General features: G+C 47.3%; 1 protein-coding gene across 1 annotated transcript in view; it reads right to left on the bottom strand.

Annotated features, from left to right (window-relative positions):
• The window catches only part of MAGOH (mago homolog, exon junction complex subunit), an 80176-nt gene that overhangs the window by 32986 nt on the left and 29299 nt on the right, over positions 1-17891 (bottom strand). The window contains exon 2 of the mRNA XM_085602590.1: positions 7341-7399. Within this exon, the coding sequence (XP_085458716.1) occupies positions 7341-7399 (59 nt within the window). The remainder of the gene's footprint in view (positions 1-7340; positions 7400-17891) is intronic.

Here is a 17891-nt window from a genome sequence, read left to right as displayed (position 1 = left end):
TTCTAAGGTTTCTCAAACACAAACCAGTGAAGACAGAGCTGTAAATTATGCAATCACAAATAACCACCAATCAAAACCAGGTAGGTTTCATACACACTGCAAGTACGTGGTGAGGCAGACAGAAAATGCCGTATTCACTTCCCCTATAAACCCCTAGCCCCTGAGCCCAGCAAAAGATTGATGCTCAGCTGCCCAATCACTTGATTGCCCCACATTCAAAATGTGGTTCGGACGCATGCATAACTCTCAAGCGGCACTCACTTCGCATGAGATAATTGACCATATCGCCTCTCATATATTCATCTTGCTTCACTATGTCCCTTTGCATACCTTCATTTAACTCAGACTAAGCAGCCTCCCTTCGAAGTGCTCACATTTATCGTCTAAAAAACAACCACCACCAGAGCAATCTTCAACACAGAAGCCAGGCTGCTTCCCATCTAGAGTTGTCTAAAATGAAAGTACAGCAAGCATTTGCAATGCAATAGGTCTCGCAGTTACACGAGTTAAAGCTAAGGCATTGTAAATGACAATGCCAATAGGCATTGTTATTTGCAATGTCAATAACTCAAACTCGCGTAAATGCGAGACCTAATGCATTGCAAATGCTTGTTGAGATGGGTGTTGGTTGTAGTTTGACCTACATGTGAGGTGTTGGATAAGGTGTGTAAGATACAAAGAGTGTGAGACTATATGCAATCACACATACCTGCCATTCTAAGAGGGGTCAGTATCTTAAGGATGAGACAGTCATAAAGTGCATAGGATGTGGATAGCTGGATTCCACCAAGGACTATGTCGTATGGAGTACACCCAGCAGCAACAAAGGCCCAACCTCTAGATGTACTGCTAAACATTCACTCACAAGCTGTAGCAGAACCCCTAGAGACACTGGTATGCAGTCAGGTTATATACTGTGCAAAATTATCCACACAGAGGCACCACATGCCTCCTAATGTCCTAGAAGTTTAGGCTTTTGAATAAAAAAATAAACACATTTAAAATGAATGTGCATTGCAAAAGTACTCTTGAGGATCGAATTGATAACTTCGCTATCTACTCAGGAATGTCCATATCTGTTAGTGTTTGCATACAAGAATGACATTGCACTGTATTATCAAAACAAGTGTGTCCATCATGTTCCACACTGTCTAAAGCCAAAGGCAAATTATTATGATAACCACCAACTATGAAAATGCTTTACATTTAAATTACTTCCATTTGCTCTTGGGCCGCTTCATGGGAATCAGTGCTTGAAGCAAACCTGCCTTCCAATACATAAGCCTGTCCAATGTAAAGTGTTAATGATAAAAAGACCAGCAAATGAATCATGCCATATAGGTGGCACATATTTCACAGAGGGACTTCATCTCTAGACCCTCTGCTCTTATGATACTTTGCTGCACCCTAACCCAGCCCATCAGAGACAGACTGTAGAAAGATTATATTGAAAAGTGTCTAATATGTACGACAGGATCTAGAAAGAAGAATGATGTGTCCGCTACCCTGAAAGTCAGTAAATTACTCCTAGAGGAGTAAATACTTGAATTCAAAGCCAGATAATTAATAATGATCGGTGGAAATGTGGAATACTTACTAAAGTCTCAGTCCTTAGCAGTCATGCGGCCTACATTCTGGTCTATCATTATTGCCCGCTATGCTACTTCAGAACAACCTTGTGCTAATGAGACTTTGCATCAGAGAGGTACCTCTTGACATATGTGGTGCACTTACTGCATTACAATGATAAACAGTGAAGGGGGAATGATTGCAAATGTCGCAGTCACTTGTGCTAATTTGCAGTCCATAGTTTTTTACTTCCTATATCATTTCAAACAGGGACCATGCCTCACCAAACCAAACTTGGTTCTGCTACTGTAGGAACTGCTCAATTCAAACTGGCAGTCCAAGCCCTCTCGTAGTAACCATTGGCCAGGTTCGGCCTTGTTGAGACTTGTTATTGGGGTGCAGCTGAAGTCGTATGGCAAAATGTTGGATTTGCATATTACATTTACGGCATTACACTGAAACACAGAAGTGAGGGATGGAACACTTTGTTAAGTTTCAGCCACTTCCAATTACTTTGGGATGCGTTTCAGTCTTTAATTTTTGCCAGTCCAGGCAGTGGCAAGCCTTATAAAAATCAGACTTGGTCCTTCTCCAGTCGAAACACTTCATCCAAAACTCCTAGGCTAGCTCCCCTCCGAATTGAAGCTCAAGCAACCACAGCAGGGCCGGCTTTAGGGCGGTGCGAACGGTGCCACAGCACCGGGTGCTGACTGCCGGTGGGGGCGCCGTATACTATTGTTTTAAAAGCATCCGTTTCTTTCCTCTTAGCCTTCAGCAATTTTCAGACAAGTATGAGTGGCGCTAAATAATTAATTAAAGGCATCTAAGAGAGAGTGGTTATGGAGACTTCAGGGGTACTGTGAAAGGATGGTAGTGAGGCAATCCGTGGTGGAGGTGGTCACCTAGAGGGGGGGGCAGCATCCTGGTCTTCATCCCCTGCTAGATAGGATTGGGCAGCGTCTCCGCCTCTGTTTAATGGCTCATGGCTTCCGAAGTGGGTGGGGTGAGGCTGAACATGGGGTGTCCTTTAAGAGGCCAGCAGGGAGCCAGGGCCTCTTTTGTGGTCGCTCACACACCTAATGCCTTCTATCGGCTTCCCCCAAAACGCACGGACGTGGAGCACATAAACTACAGGGCATTGGTGACTTGCAAATACTGCACGTAATGAATGGCCTGTGGGCGCACACATGGAACGAGTGATGCGCGCTCCACACATGGAACGAGTGATGCGCGCTCCACACATGGAACGAGTGATGCGCGCTCCACACATGGAACGAGTGATGCGCGCTCCACACATGGAACGAGTGATGCGCGCTCCATATTATAGGGCCTGTTTTATTAGCCGAGGCAAACGTTTTAGAAGCCGAATTGAAAGGTTCTCCTCAGTTCGCACAATATGATTATTGGATACAAACTGTTGACACCAAGAGAGCCCTGATATTTACAGATTGATGTCCTGCGGAACAGGGTTGAAAAAGCAGTGGGATCTTAGCAAGGACATTTTTATTGTAGCTGTGACATCTGATAGAGTATTAGTATGTGTAAGCTTGTATAGCCTATCAATTGTTTTAAGGTAATGAAATGAATCGCCTTTGACTTTGTGACATTTAAGATATCAATTTGATGTGTTTGCTTTATAAATGATAATAAAATATGGCTAGTTTGCTAAAAAAAAAAATGTATCGATGCCTTGTTTTATTTGTTATTGTTCAGAAGGATTGTACTTCGTTTATGTTTCAACTAAACGAATCATAACGCTTATAATTGCATGTGTTTTTTTTGTTGTCAATATAGTCTTCTAAAGCCTTCAATGTTTCCCTTTCCCAGACACGGTTACAGCTGCTTGGGTGTCGCTATACTATTTATCTTATGACCCTGTACTTTACTTCTGAAAGTTTATTATATTTCCTGTCTTCTATTTGTGCGAAACTTCTGTTTCCTGAAGCGTTCTCTCACCCACAGGTCCTGTTGGCGCCAGATAAAACTGCCAATAAATAATTAAATACATGGCATGTGTATCAATACTTACCTTTTATGCACAAATTTACTCTGGTAGTAGGAACTATATAGGACGGTTCCATCTCTGTTTTGCCTGTTAAATACGCTCGTTCCTTAAGAGTATGATATGGAGGTTGCATTATTTTCTGGCACGTGACATCCTTCGTGACGTCATTTTGCATTGGCTATGGCAGTTCATTCCCCATTTATGTTGTAAGATGTGTGCCCTAATGCATAGTCTTGATTTGCTGAGGGCCTCACTGGTCCTTCTGATAGTTCTGCCCTGGTGTGCGTCAGAGGGTATCTGGGGCAGTCACTTCTCTGCCCCTCCATTCTTGGCTGTGACGCATGCTTCTTGCTTGGCTGTTATTCACAGCATCTGCGTGGGCTGTCAAGCCTTGAAGATGGAGTTACCGTGCACGGACCATTACTTGGAAAAGTTGCCTTATTTATAATGAATGAATCGCCTGCACCAAGTGGCCTGTCCTGTTCGCTGTGTCACAGTGAGATGGGGATTAATGCCACGGGCTCCTGCTGTGATCAGGGGCGCCTGTTTTCTAGTTTAAGTTGTGTTTAAAAGCACCCACTGCAACCTTCCTGACCTACAGCACATTTCATCCAACAATAAAAATGTCAAGCCTACTCCCGTGATTGATGTTTTTCATGGTGATTGATGTTTTTCATGGAGGGAGAAGGAAGTTTTGTCTAGTGGAAGTTTTGACCGGGGGATGTTTTGATTCATCATAAGGTAGTGCAGAGCGTTAATGTGCCTGCTGCAAAGAATGTGTATCATGCAAATCACGAAGTGAACATAATGTAAATAGGTCAGTGGGATACTGCTTTTGTCCGAGACTTCGTTTTGTTACTTGTAGTTTATAAGTTAAAATACTAATAAAAACAGTGAGCTAACTGCCATCAAAGAACTGAAATGCATACTTCAAGTACAGATTAGAGCGTATGGATTTTTCCCCAGACTTTCAATATTCTAATGTTCTACAAAGTGATGATTTGGGTAGAAAACAATTCCAATTATTAAAGCTAATCCCTAACCATGGTCTTACGTTTTAAATTCGGAGTTTGTGCTTCTCCAGTCCAAGCCCCCCTAAACCTTACTGCCTACCAGCATGGATGACATATAAATTCTACCACTCTGTCTTATGTAACGTTTCCTATACATTGATTTACACACATATGATTGAGTAATGCGTGTACAATGTAAAGTGCTCTGACACCCTTCACTGTTATGAGTGACACTATAAAACGAATTAAATGCAGCTGAGTGAGAGTGGTTATGGTGGCATAAGGGGTAGTGGTAGTGCGGGAATTCGTTGTGCAGGTGGTCATGGGGGGCGCCAAAAAACATTGTCGCACAGGGTGCCACCAGCGCTAAAGCCGGCCCTGAACCACAGACCTGTTCTAGCACTGTGTTTCAATGTGATGGGCCAAGAGCAACAACTATGCTCAGACTTTGGTATCAAGCTAGCTGTGTCACAGGACGTAAGCTGGCCCACACTCTTGAGGCCCAAAAAGAACAAAACTGTCTAGGGCTGTGTATGTTCTTATATAGGGGGAGCTTGTCTGGCACTTCAAGCTGACTGTTCCTGTTGGAGCAGGACCATGTTTGATTTGTACCTAGGTGAACCCTGTCTGGAGTGGCATGGTGGGGAAAGAAGATGGGCTCAAGTGCAGTTTTTAGTGATTGGCTGTGGCTCCAGTAAGAAGGAATGAGCAGAATGCTGAAGGTGTTGCCATTGGTGGAGTCTAGATTTAGCGGTCACAAAGTTTAGAGTTGATTGATAAATGGTCATGTGCTTGATGAACAGTGATGTGAAAAGCACTCTGCTTCAAATCAGCAACTAGTTTGTGTCAGTGTGTTGCACTGACTTGGCATCGTACTAGAAGTCTGGTGAAGACCTGAACTGCAGCATTTTGAGCGAGTTGTAACTTACTTTTTAGTTATGCATGGGAGCCTAGGTAAAGACTGCCCTAGCTAAGGCGAAACTGTGCTAATGCATTAACAACCACACTTGGTGATCAGGGTGGATAAATGGTAGTATCCTTTTTGAAGAAAAATAGTGCTGGAAACTTTGGCCACCTTGGTTTCTAGGGACAGGTCATCTTTGATGTAGATTCCTACGTTGCACTACTGTTTTGATTGCTTTTGGGGAGGGTTGTTGAGGGGAGCCCCATACAGTTAGCCACAGGTTTGAGTTTCAGTTGTGCAAACATTGCTTGTGTTAAGGGGTGCCTTCTTTGCAGGAGTGAACTTTAGAACGGTGGACTGACACCCAGCAGGATACCTGTGGTAAGCAGTCCGTTATTGTAGTTCCTCCTTCTTTCCCAGCTGAGGTTCCCTCCATTTGAGAGAGACCAAAAACATTTGGGCGTTGTCCTCATACATGTAGAACTGCACCCCATAAGGTGGAGCAATGTAGCCATAGCAGCATGTCGCTGTATGCAAATGGTGCCACTGTTCACCATTGAGGGACACCACGGATAACTGTCTTGGGTTCTAAGGTTTGTGGTGGTAAAGTCTCCTGCCTCGTCAGCCACCATAGGCTCTTTCGTAAATGGGCGACGGGGCAGCACGAGGTGTAAACAGAATACTTGCTGTTTTGAGACAACCCCCTCCCTCCCCTAGATAAGGGTGTTTGTATTGAAAGGATCCAGAGGGAATAATAAAAGTCCGGCCGAACTGGACTTTTAATGTATGAATTATGAAGCAGGAACTCGCTAACTGGGATGAATAGAGTGGAAGTGGCAAGTGATAAGACAAAGCAGAGGCTATTCCAGTGTATTTGTGTGCGAGAGAAGGTTTGTTTGCATTTTTTCTCGGTCCTGTCCTGGCCTGCCCAGCAGAGCGGCCCTGCTGAGTTTGGCAGAGTGCTGCTGGCTGTGGCTTTGATCACCGAGTCCAAGCTTTGCGAGCAGAGCTGCCGTCACCTTGACGCACTCCCGCGCAGTGATGGGTCCCTAATGTGGGCTGCTTTCACTTTGAATCCCCGGTTACGTAACGCTGTCATAATCATCAGACGCCTGATATCATCAAATGGAAAATATTGAATATACAAACTTCTCCTGAACTGGGAGATGTACAGATTTAAATTAATTAATCAAGATGTAAAGTAGGGAAATGCATTTTTTCTGTGAAGACTTATTTAAGACATGAAAAAAGCATCCTGCATCACGCCAAGAGTATACCGTGCAGTGCTCGTCAACAATTAAGGTGGGGGGTGGGGGAGAGAAGCGGGAGTTCTGATAAACTGGTGTGAAATAGCAGCAGGGAAGGGGGTGGAGAGGGGCTACGAGGGAGAGCGATGTAAAGCCATATGGCTGCTTTGCGCGCGTGCACGCCTCGTGGTAGCTCTATGCCAGGGGAGGCACTTTCAAAAACTCACTTACAAAATGTCTCAAAGAGACAGCTTTCGCGGTCTCAGCGAGACCTAAAAATCGTGTGGGGGGGGGGGGGGGGGGGGGGCGTGGAGAAGACCTCTTATGACACTCAATATATACCTCAAGCTCATTCTTTCTAGCGCCAGCAAAAGCATCTTTGAAACTCAGAAGTCTTCGCCCCTCCATCTAGTCATTTGCAGGATGTTGTTCTTATAATGGACTATTTGTTGTTGCCCATACAGCTTTGATTTTCCCTTGCTCCCTTTACACCACACATCCAAGACAACCTTTTGGCGCTTTGCAAAGTGCTTCGCTGCCAAGTGGTTCAAGTCATGACTATTTAAATAAGTGTAATAAAAATGGTTAATATCATACAATACCTCTTTTCTGATCATGACATCGTTTTTGTAATTGCTGTTGTTGGCATATCTTAATTTCCCTGTTGAAACAAAAATACATACAAATGAAAAGTGCGTTTCAGCCGGGGTTCAGAATTTACAATCCTTTTGCCAATGAAATATACAAACAATGGTCAGACTACTTAAGATTAATATGATATTTAAAGGGGATAGGTCGGAGAACACAAATAATTCAACTTCAGTTTTGAAATTCAACACTAAAATATTTAATTGTGGTTCATTCTGCCACACGGACGACCATTCATAATGATGACTTGTTTGACAAACATGTTTTTTGGGCACAATTCATACATTTCTCGATGCAGATATATTGCTTGAAAGCTTCATAGCTCAGGCTTTTGCGAGCATTCGTCGTTACATTTTTCAGGACATGACAAAGATTTCAAATAAGTCTAGAATTATGCACATATGCCACACTTCACCTATTTTTCTTGTTGTTTTTACATCCAAAGCACGGTATACCTGAAAACAGATACTGAATAGCGTATTAGCATGCTTTATAATAGTAGTGGTGATATTTTCACTCACTTCAGGGGCATGCAAGCCACTTTGGTCATCACCGTTAAAGCTTCACTGCATCCAAATAGGTCGATCAAAGGACTCAAGATTCTCACAGAGCAACCATTTCTGCTCGCCTCCAAGAAAGCTCATATGACTTATCTCCGAAAGCACGGAAAAAATGTAGGCAGCAAGAAGGTGCAACTTGTACAGACCATGCACAGAACGGTATGCGGCTAATAAGGTAAGCAAGCATTGGCAAATGCCACAGAGCAGCCTTATTACTGATATGCTTCTTCACAGACTGCTTGTGTGTTTGAGCGGGCTGGCATTAAGAGAAGGATTCAACAGTTGGATATATGGATAGATGCGTGTGGCTTACATGGATAGGTAGAATAGGTGAGTAAATAGATGACGAGTGCAAGAATAAATGAAGGGTATGTACAAAGTGTAGAGTAACGTTTGGGGCAAAAGGAGGGCGGCGGACCAAAAGAGGGGCGAGCAGTGTGGAAGAAGGGGAAGTGATTGAGAGCATGTGACTAGTTTAATAGGTGGGATGATCAATGAGAAAAGAACAGTGTGGGTGGGTTTGGTACGAGGTTGATCCGGATGGAATAAGACTGTGGAGCGTACATGTGCATGAGATGAATGGAAAAGTTGATTCAGCATGGATTTTTGCATTTGTCTTAGCCACGTAATAAGCAACAAACTGTTGTTATTATTGCATTAGGACTGGTGTTACAATATTGTATTTACCTGAATTATTCATGACTAGATGAAATGTATAATGCCCTCTTCAGCAGTGGCATTTGAGCCATATATTATAAAGCAATGGAATTTCTGTGAGGGTACCCCACCCACTGGTGCATTTCACGGACGACTATTTCAGCTTCAGAAGACAAGACAAGAGATTAAGTGATTTGACCAGAATCACAGAATGTTGAGCTGAAGCAGAAACTCCAACCTGGTTCCCCAGTTGCAAAGTCTGCAGCTCTGGAAGTAACACCACATCCTCTCCCTTAGGTGCAACATTTAATCAAGTGGTCAACTGGATAAAACGACAAAAAGATTACAAATAATTTTAAAGTTCTTTGTCGCTATTTGAAAACTCAGAAAATATGTCCTCATTTTAGTTTTTTTAGAGCACTAACCATAATTTTGATGCAAATAAGACCCTCTCATATATGTAATTTCTAAAGGAAATGCTCTAGGTATTACAGTTTATTACGTCAAGATGACGTCAGGCGTTCCACACTTTTGTAATAAATATAGAATGTTAGCAATCTAGTTGTTTATTGGGATACTGTTGAGAGGCGGAGGCCAGGGACACGGACTCTGAAAATTGAAGGCAGGTAGGAGAGTGCAGAGGCAACAATTTGACCACACTGGGCAGGCAGAAAGGGCAATGGCAGCACAACAGACTATGGAGGGCAGTGGAAAGGGGGGCAGGGGCAACAAACCAACAATACAGGACTGGCAAGAGAGGCTGAGGCAATGTAATAGACCATTGTGGGCAGAAGGAAGAGGCAGTGGTAGTACAACCATACATGCCAACAGACCCGTTTCAGTCAGGACACGGCCAATGTTTTTAAGCTCAAATGGGCTTTATTTGATTTGTCTCCTGTCTACAGTCTCCTCTTTTTCAATGTAACTTAAAGGGGAAAATCAATACCCCAGTTTTTTTTCAAAATCTCCCTCTTACAAAGTTCAAAATGCTCACAAGTATGGTACATTGGATCATGGTAGGCAGGAGGAATTGGGGTAGGGACATGGACTCGGATAACAGAGGACAGGAGGGATATGGAGAGGTGCACCAAACTGACCCTACAGGGCAGGCATCAGGGTATGCAGCAGCAGCAATACACCACACAGGGCATGCGGGACGGGAGTGCAGCACAACAATCCATAGAAAGCAATAGGGAGGGGACAGGACCATGCACATGGACAACAGAGAACAGAGGGGAAAGAGGCAAATGGTAGCTAGCTGACCATAATGGACAGACAGGAGAGAAAGCTGCAGCATAACAGACCATAAAGGGCAGGAGGGACAGATCAGGGGCATTACAATGGAACAGACAAGCCAGGAGGGAGGGAATAGGGGTCTGCACATGGAAACAGAGGGCTGGGGGCAAGGGGGCAGGAGCAGCAAGATGACCATGGAGGTTAGGCAGGATGGACACTAGAAACAAGACACACCATGGAGAGCAACAATGAGACTATGATGGCATACACACAGACCATGGAGGGAAGGTGGGAGGGGGTCAGGGGCAGCTAGCTGACCACACAGGGATGGTGGGAGGGGCCATGGCAGCACAGAAGACCATGCATGGCAAGTGGGAGGGTTAGTGGCAGCACATGGCTATGATGGGCAAGAAGGAGGGTGCAGGGGTATGCACAAAGGACCATGGAGGATCAGGATCTGGGCACAGACAAGAGAGTTCAGGGTTAGGGGCCACACAACAGACCACGCGGGGCAGGCAGGAGGAGCAGTTGCAGCACAACAGACCAGGGAGGGCAGAAGGGTGTGGCAGTAAAATGGACCATGGAGGACGGGGATAGTGGACAGGCAGGGTGGAGGGATAGGTTACAGTCATCTGACAATGCTAGGCAGGTGGGAGGAGAGTGGCAGCTCAACAGAACACTCAGAGAAGATAGGTGTGACAGGTCAATGGAACATGGGGGCAGAAAGGATGGAGCAGGGGCATGCACAAAGACATCGGAGGGCAGGGGGATGGAGAATAGGGGCAGCAAGCTAAGCACAGAGGCTAAGCAGGAGGTCAATGATGGGGCATAGGATTGGGCAATGGAGGGCAGGAGGAGTGGACTGGTACATCATGCTAAATGGAGGGCAGTGGCAGCACAACAGACCATGCATGGCAGGAGGGAGGCTAGTCCATGGATTCAGAGAACAAAGGATAGGGAGGAGGTGGATGGGGCAGCAAGCTAACTGTTCAGAGAAGGTGGGTATTAGGAACTTTATTATTTTTAAAATGTTTGTCTGTGCGAACTACTTAAAATATGAACAAGCATGCAGCATAATCTCACTTTTATTCAGGAAGAAGAGGACGTTTGTGACTGTGACTCCGGGCTCACTTGGCAGAAACACCCCCTGACCCTCCACCTTCCATCGCAAAATATAATGCCCGTGAAAAGGGTAGGTGGACGCAGTGTTATATAGAACATAGTCCTGAGAGCACGATTGAAAATGAAAACTACATATAGTATATGGTATAAACTATGCACCAAAAAGTGTGCTAAGATGAACCGGGGCATGAAATATAATCTGCAATACATTGTGCGCAATGACAGATTCATTGGAGAGCGCGAGATAGCACAGGCACTAGCGCGTGCTATGCGATATGCGCCTTGGAGTGTAATATGCACAGGGCAGTGTTGTGTAACCTAACTAGGCTCTAAAGTTGTAATATAAAATGTGTGCTGGGGAGTGTAACGTTGCATATGCACTGTGACAAAGATATGGATCCCAGATTGTAATATGTATAGCATAGCGCTGTGCGTTATAACATAGGCATCGAGGAAGGCACGTTAGATGGGGCAATATAACCCGTGCAAAGGCAAGTGTGGCATGACATTCACGGGGTGGTGTTACAGTGCACATGGGCTAGAGAGTGTCGTAGCATACGCACTAGCTGGTGGAATACAACACAGAGGTGTGTGCCACTCGGCGGGCACTGGTGGGTTTAACACAGCATTGGGCTCAGCCAGGAGCACGCTGTGACTCAAGTGAGGTTTGTCTCCTTTCCAGAGAGTAAAATAAAAAGTATTACACATCCGGCGGCGGATGTGTGTTTTATTAACCGTGAGGGGGGTTTCTTGCATAGTTTGGTCGAATTTTTGTTGAATCCCCTTTGAATGGCTTGGTGTGCGTGTGTATTAAATGTGCCAGTCAATAGCTACCCATGTTTGTTTAAATAAACAACAAGGGTGTCTACTTGGAGAGTACCCTCCGGCGGGGGCGCCGGGATTAGGCATGGTAGGGCGTCAGACACGTCAGAGCTTCACTAGCGGTGTAAATACATTCCACGTGGATTCATTGTATGCATAGTCGCCTTTTAATGAATATCACGCAAATCGTCATGGTGATAGGTACATACGGTTTGTCCAGCATGCCCTACATGTTTCTATAAATATATTTTTTTAAATAATAAAAAACAAAGGCCGGCCCCGGGGGATGGGGTCCCCTGGGCCATAACTGGCCTGATAAAGAGGGCAACGCAGTCCCCCTCCTAAAGAATTGAAGAAAAAAAAAAAAAAAAGGCCATGACCCGGGGGTAGGGTTCCCCGGGCCGATTAAGGCCTTGGGAGGGCCAAGTTAATTTTTTTCAACAAACAAAATTCGGGTGCAGGCCCTGGGGGATGGGGTCCCCAGGGCCAATACATTAGTTAAAGAAGGGGAGCCACACAGCCCTCCTTATAAAAATAAATAAAAGACCGGCTGTTCTTCTGCTTCCGAGTGCGCTCTCAAATCGCCGAGCGATCTGTTTTTTGATGTTTTCACGGCGGCTCCGGGCCGTGGAGAGCGCACCACCCTAAGGATGTGAAAGGGGCCAATGGGCACAGAATTTGCTGTGCTCGCTTTGGGGAAGTAGTCCTTGTGGATTACGGATATTTGGCGGCTCATTTAGGACAGTTTGTGAGTCGACAGCTCATTCCAATCTTGGTTTAGAATGCAGGCTACGCGACAAACTACATCTCCCAGCAAACACTGGGGTCTCATCTGAGAGCCCATTGGAGGGCTAGTATTCAAATATGTATGTCACGCAGCATAGCGATTTAATTGAGCTACGCCTCTGATGAAGGAACATTCTGAAACGTGTCAGGCGGACTCACTGAACTTACAAATGTACTCTTGTTGCCTGGTGGATAATAAAGATGCTGTTCTTCTGCTTCCGAGTGCGCTCTCAAATCGCCGAGCGATCTGTTTTTTTTATGTTTTCACGGCGGCTCCGGGCCGTGGAGAGCGCACCACCCTAAGGATGTGAAAGGGGCCAATGGGCACAGAATTTGCTGTGCTCGCTTTGGGGAAGTAGTCCTTGTGGATTACGGACATTTGGCGGCTCATTTAGGACCGTTTGTGAGTCGACAGCTCATTCCAATCTTGGTTTAGAATGCAGGCTACGTGACAAACTACATCTCCCAGCAAACACTGGGGTCTCATCTGAGAGCCCATTGGAGGGCTAGTATTCAAATATGTATGTCACGCAGCATAGCGATTTAATTGAGCTACGCCTCTGATGAAGGAACAATCTGAAACGCGTCAGGCAGACTCACTGAACTTACAAATGTACTCCTGTTGCCTGGTGGATAATAAAGATGCTGTTCTTCTGTTTCCGAGTGCGCTCTCAAATCGCCGAGCGATCTGTTTTTTGATATATATGTATATATTGATTATTTTTTACAAGTTTATGTAAAATCACTTGATTCATATATTCAAGACACTGGTGATTTTTTACTAAAACTTCAAAGGTTTGAATGGAAGATGGGTTATTGGATGCTAGCGCTTGATGTATCGTCCCTATATACCAGCATAGTACATAAGGATGGCTTGGCAGCGGTGAATTATTACTTATCAAAAAGGGACGAACATTTTTCTGATCATACCAATATGCTTTTGGAAATGTTGAAAATTTGTCTCAACTACAACATATTCATGTTTAATAATTTGATATAGGGGAGGAGCCTAGCGCGCAACCAAGATGGCCGCGTAGGCTTACGGCTCTCGAGGGCCTCCGCAACCTCCCACGTCTATCCTGACTAAATCCTGGTTAATTTGACGGGCTTTTGCTGATGAATTTGCGCTGAGGTGCCACCCGTTTTCCAAATTCAGATCGGACGCCGGGAACCCGAATGGTTGCCCTCCGAAGTTTGCGGCCTGCTATTGCCTTGGTCCCGATCTAGAGTTGGTGAGGTGCCCGGGTACGAAGTGAACAACAGCGGCATGCTGGGCTTGACTTGCCACGTACCCCGCACTTTCACTTTCGTTTTCAAGTTTGTTTTCTGAGACCGGCTGAGGGACCTTGGTGTTTCAGAGGAGCACGGATGGCGGAGTGTCTGGCCTGATTTTCGGACTATACACGGGCTTCCTGTCTGCGACTGCTGTGTTCTATTGAATTAGCTACCTGGTCCCTGTCCCTGGTGCTGGCGGGTGCCAACCTTGGTGGCCTCCGGAAGATGGCGGCGAGACTAGACGGAGACAAGTCGAAACCCAAGTCAACCCGGAGGGGAGCCTATACTCAGGTCAACAACATGGATCGTTATGCGCAGACAAAGGGATCCCCTAGAGGCTCGCATAAATCGCCTGAGAGGTCTAAAGAGGTCTCGGGCCCATCGTCAGAATTGACCCTGCAGGACGTCATGGGCGCCATTGAGGAGATGAAGGCTGCTGTGGGTCAGCGGTTTGATACCCTGGCTCATAAATTGGACGCGGTCCTGATCGATGTGAATTTGGTCAGGGCAGACCTGTCCAAAACCAACGAGCGGGTCGACTCCTTGACTCAAGCGGCGTCGAGCCTAACTGTGGATGTGGCCGCCCTGCAGACGGAGGTCCGTAGGTTGCGGCTAGCCAGTGACCTGACGGATCGTCGACTTGAGGACTCCGAAAGCAGGGCTAGACGGAACAATGTTCGTATCATTGGAGTGCCGGAAAGATCGGAGGAATCTGCTGCTGATCTTTTTGTGGAGGATCTGGTGATCAATCGTCTCGCGCCCAAGGGATTGAGCAAGTTCTTTGCGGTGGAGCGGGCCCACAGGATTCCGGGTGGTGCGCCCAAAGTGGGTGCTCCCCGCGGCCTATAATCGCCCGACTCTTTAACTTTCGGGATAGGGATGCTATCCTTCAGGCGTCGAGGGTGGCCGGGCCGCTGAAGTTTGAGAACTCTAATGTCAGCTTTTACCCGGACTTCACGCAAGCGGTCCAAAAACAAGGGCTGGGATTTTTGGGCGTCAAACGGCGCTTGAGGGACATGGAGCTGAAATACGCAATGTTATTCCCGGCTAAGCTGCGGGTTGAGTTCCAGGGTCGCTCACACTTCTTCGACCGGCCGGAGGCGGTTGGAGACTGGTTGGATGCCCTGCCTCGGGGACAGGATCGAGACACTCGGATGGCGGAGAGCGGAGAGGATTTGGTGGAGCAGGGCTAGAACTTGGTCCCTGGTGATGGACTAGACTGGTGACGTTTGGTACCTTGGCTCAACTGGACACTAGTTTGACACAATATGCCCTTCAAATGCCTGGAGGTTGTGGGGAGCTTATTGGGGCCCTTTCCTCCTTCTGGGGTTCTTTTTGAGGTATATGTTAGGGCGACAGGCACACTGCGAGTTGGGGGGGCTGTTCGGGCTCAAGCAGGGGTGCAGGGAGGGGGGAGTTGTGATTTTGGGATTGTGGGGGAGGGGGGTTGTTGGGGACTGTTTGTTTGTTTCGCAAGGCAATGTGAAGTTCTCTGCCGACTTGTCCAGGTTGTGCTTTCCGGGATGTGGGTATCATGCACGGGAGTGGGGTGGGGGGTAGGGGATTGAGAATCCTTTCGTGGAATGTGAATGGATTAGGGGACAGGATCAAGCGCGGGGTGGTGCTGCAGTTTTTGAAACGGATTTCGCCCGACATTGTTTTCCTGCAGGAGACACATTTGCTTGGGAACTCCTTCCATGCCCTAAATAGGAGGGGCTATCGCCTCGCCGCTCACTCTGGTTTCACTTCTGGCTCTAGGGGAGTGGGCATTTTGGTTAGGGCCTCTCTCCCATTGGAGGTGGACGAGGTGTTTCACGATGATAGGGGGCGCTATGTGGCACTGGTGGGGAGATGGGAGGGTAGGACTGTTTCGCTCGTTGCTGTTTATGTGCCTCCGGGGTTACAGACTGCTACATTCGCCGATTTGGGGCGTCTGGTCCTGGGACTCCCTGGGGGGGTTCTGGTGTTGGGGGGAGACTTTAATGCTGTTGTCTCCGGGTTGGAGGACCGTTGCCCCCCAGGGATCTCCCTAGGGCTCAGGCCTGGTTGGGTGGCTTTTTGGACACTTTGGGACTTGTAGATTGCTGGAGATTGATGCACCCGGGACAGGCGCAATACACCTTTCACTCGGGGGCCCATGGGAGTCTCTCGAGACTTGATTACATGCTTATGCCGGCGATCCAAGCTGGGATGATTGGGGAGGTGCGTCATTTAGCCCGAGGTATCTCTGACCATTCCCCCATATGGTTGCAACTGAAGGTTGTCCCTGGGGCAGAGGGGAGAGTAGCACCCATTAACCCCTGGTATCTACGTAACCCTAAGATCCGCGCGGAACTGGTCAAGTCCACTGATCACTACTTTAATGATAATGTGGGGTCGGTGTCGTCGGCCGTCTCCCTATGGGAGGCTTATAAAGTGGTGGTCAGGGGGCAGGCCTTGTCCCTTATCTCCCATGCTAAGAGGTGCGAGAGAGCAGAGGTGGTTCGCCTGGAAACTGAAATAGCTGAAATGGAGGAGGACTTGGAGCGGGGAGTTACTGATGAGAAATTGCACGTTCTCAGCCTCAAACAATCGGATTATAGAGCGCTAGTCACGGAAGCCGCTAAAGGGATGAGTAGAGAGCAGCAAGGACGACTGTATGATGTGGGGGATAAGGCCGGAAAGTTGATTGCCTGGTTGGATAAGAAGGAGAGAGCGAGCAGGGTGGTGCCCGTGGTGGAGAGAATGGACGGAGTGCGTGTGACTGACCCTGTGGAGATCGTTGACTGCTTCGCGGATCACTTCCGCGGGGTATACTCTCCGGTTTCTGTGCGTTCGGAGGAGGATTCTCATCTGTTGCTTAGAGACATTGCATTGCCAACCCTATCGGAGGCCGATGCAATATTGATGGAGACGAAGTTGTCGTCAGATGAGATCGCTCTGGCCATTTGCTCGATCGCATCTGGTAAGGCTGTGGGTCCTAATGGTCTTCCCATTGAACTGTACAAGTTGCGTCCCGATAAGATAGCGCCGTATCTTCGGGACATGTTTTTCGCGGCACGTGCGGCGGGTTTCCTTCCCCCTGACCAACGTCTCGCCACCATAGTTGTGATACACAAAGAGGGGAAGCCGCGAGATCGCTGCGCCTCCTATAGGCCCATTTCGCTGTTGAACGCAGAACCCAAAATCCTGGCTAAGGTATTGGCTAATCAGCTGGTTCGGGTCGTGGGTGACCTGATTCATCAGGATCAGTCCGGTTTTATACCCCTTCGGAATACTGCCCTGAATTTGAGGCGGTTGCACGGCGTGCTTGCTAGAGCGGAGTTTATACGTGAGCCGGCCATCTTGGCATCTTTAGATGCCACTATGGCGTTCGACACTTTGGAGTGGCCGTATATTTGGGCCGTGTTGGCGAAATTCGGGTTCGGCCCCGAGTTCATTGGTTGGGTAAAATTATTGTATGCTGACCCATTGGCTCAGGTTGTGGTGAATGGTAGGGTGTCGTCTCCCTTCGCACTGGGGAGAGGTACGCGGCAGGGTTGTCCGTTATCACCCCTTCTTTTTGCACTTTCTTTGGAGCCTCTCGCCGCTTAGTTGCGTTGGGAGCCGTCGCTGCGGGGTATTAGATGGACGCCGGAGTTTGAGGACCGTGTCTCCCTTTACGCGGATGACATCCTTCTGTACCTTACCTCTCCCCGACAGTCGCTAATTGTATTGGTGGATGTATTGAATTCCTTTGGTCGCAACTCTGGCCTGGTTATTAACTGGGCCAAGTCATGTGTTTACGTCCTCTCGGGCGAGGCCCCCCTCCTACCGCGGGATTGTCCTATCCAGATTGCTACACTGGGGTTCAAATATTTGGGAATCTTTATCTCTCTGGATCCCGCGGTCCGCTATGAGCAAAACCTTCTCCCTCCCCTCCAGCGATTGAAGGCAGACGTCGCGAGGTGGCGACGACTTCCGCTCTCGCCGCTCGGACGGGCGGCATTGTTTAAAATGATGTTGCTACCTCGCTTCTTGTACGCTTTGCAAAACACTCTAGATGTCGTGCCAGCCCGTTATTTTCGT

This window comes from Triturus cristatus, chromosome 4_2 (genome assembly GCF_964204655.1).
Source record: "Triturus cristatus chromosome 4_2, aTriCri1.1, whole genome shotgun sequence".
NCBI lineage: Eukaryota > Metazoa > Chordata > Amphibia > Caudata > Salamandridae > Triturus > Triturus cristatus.
This window is presented reverse-complemented; position numbering and strand designations above follow the sequence as displayed.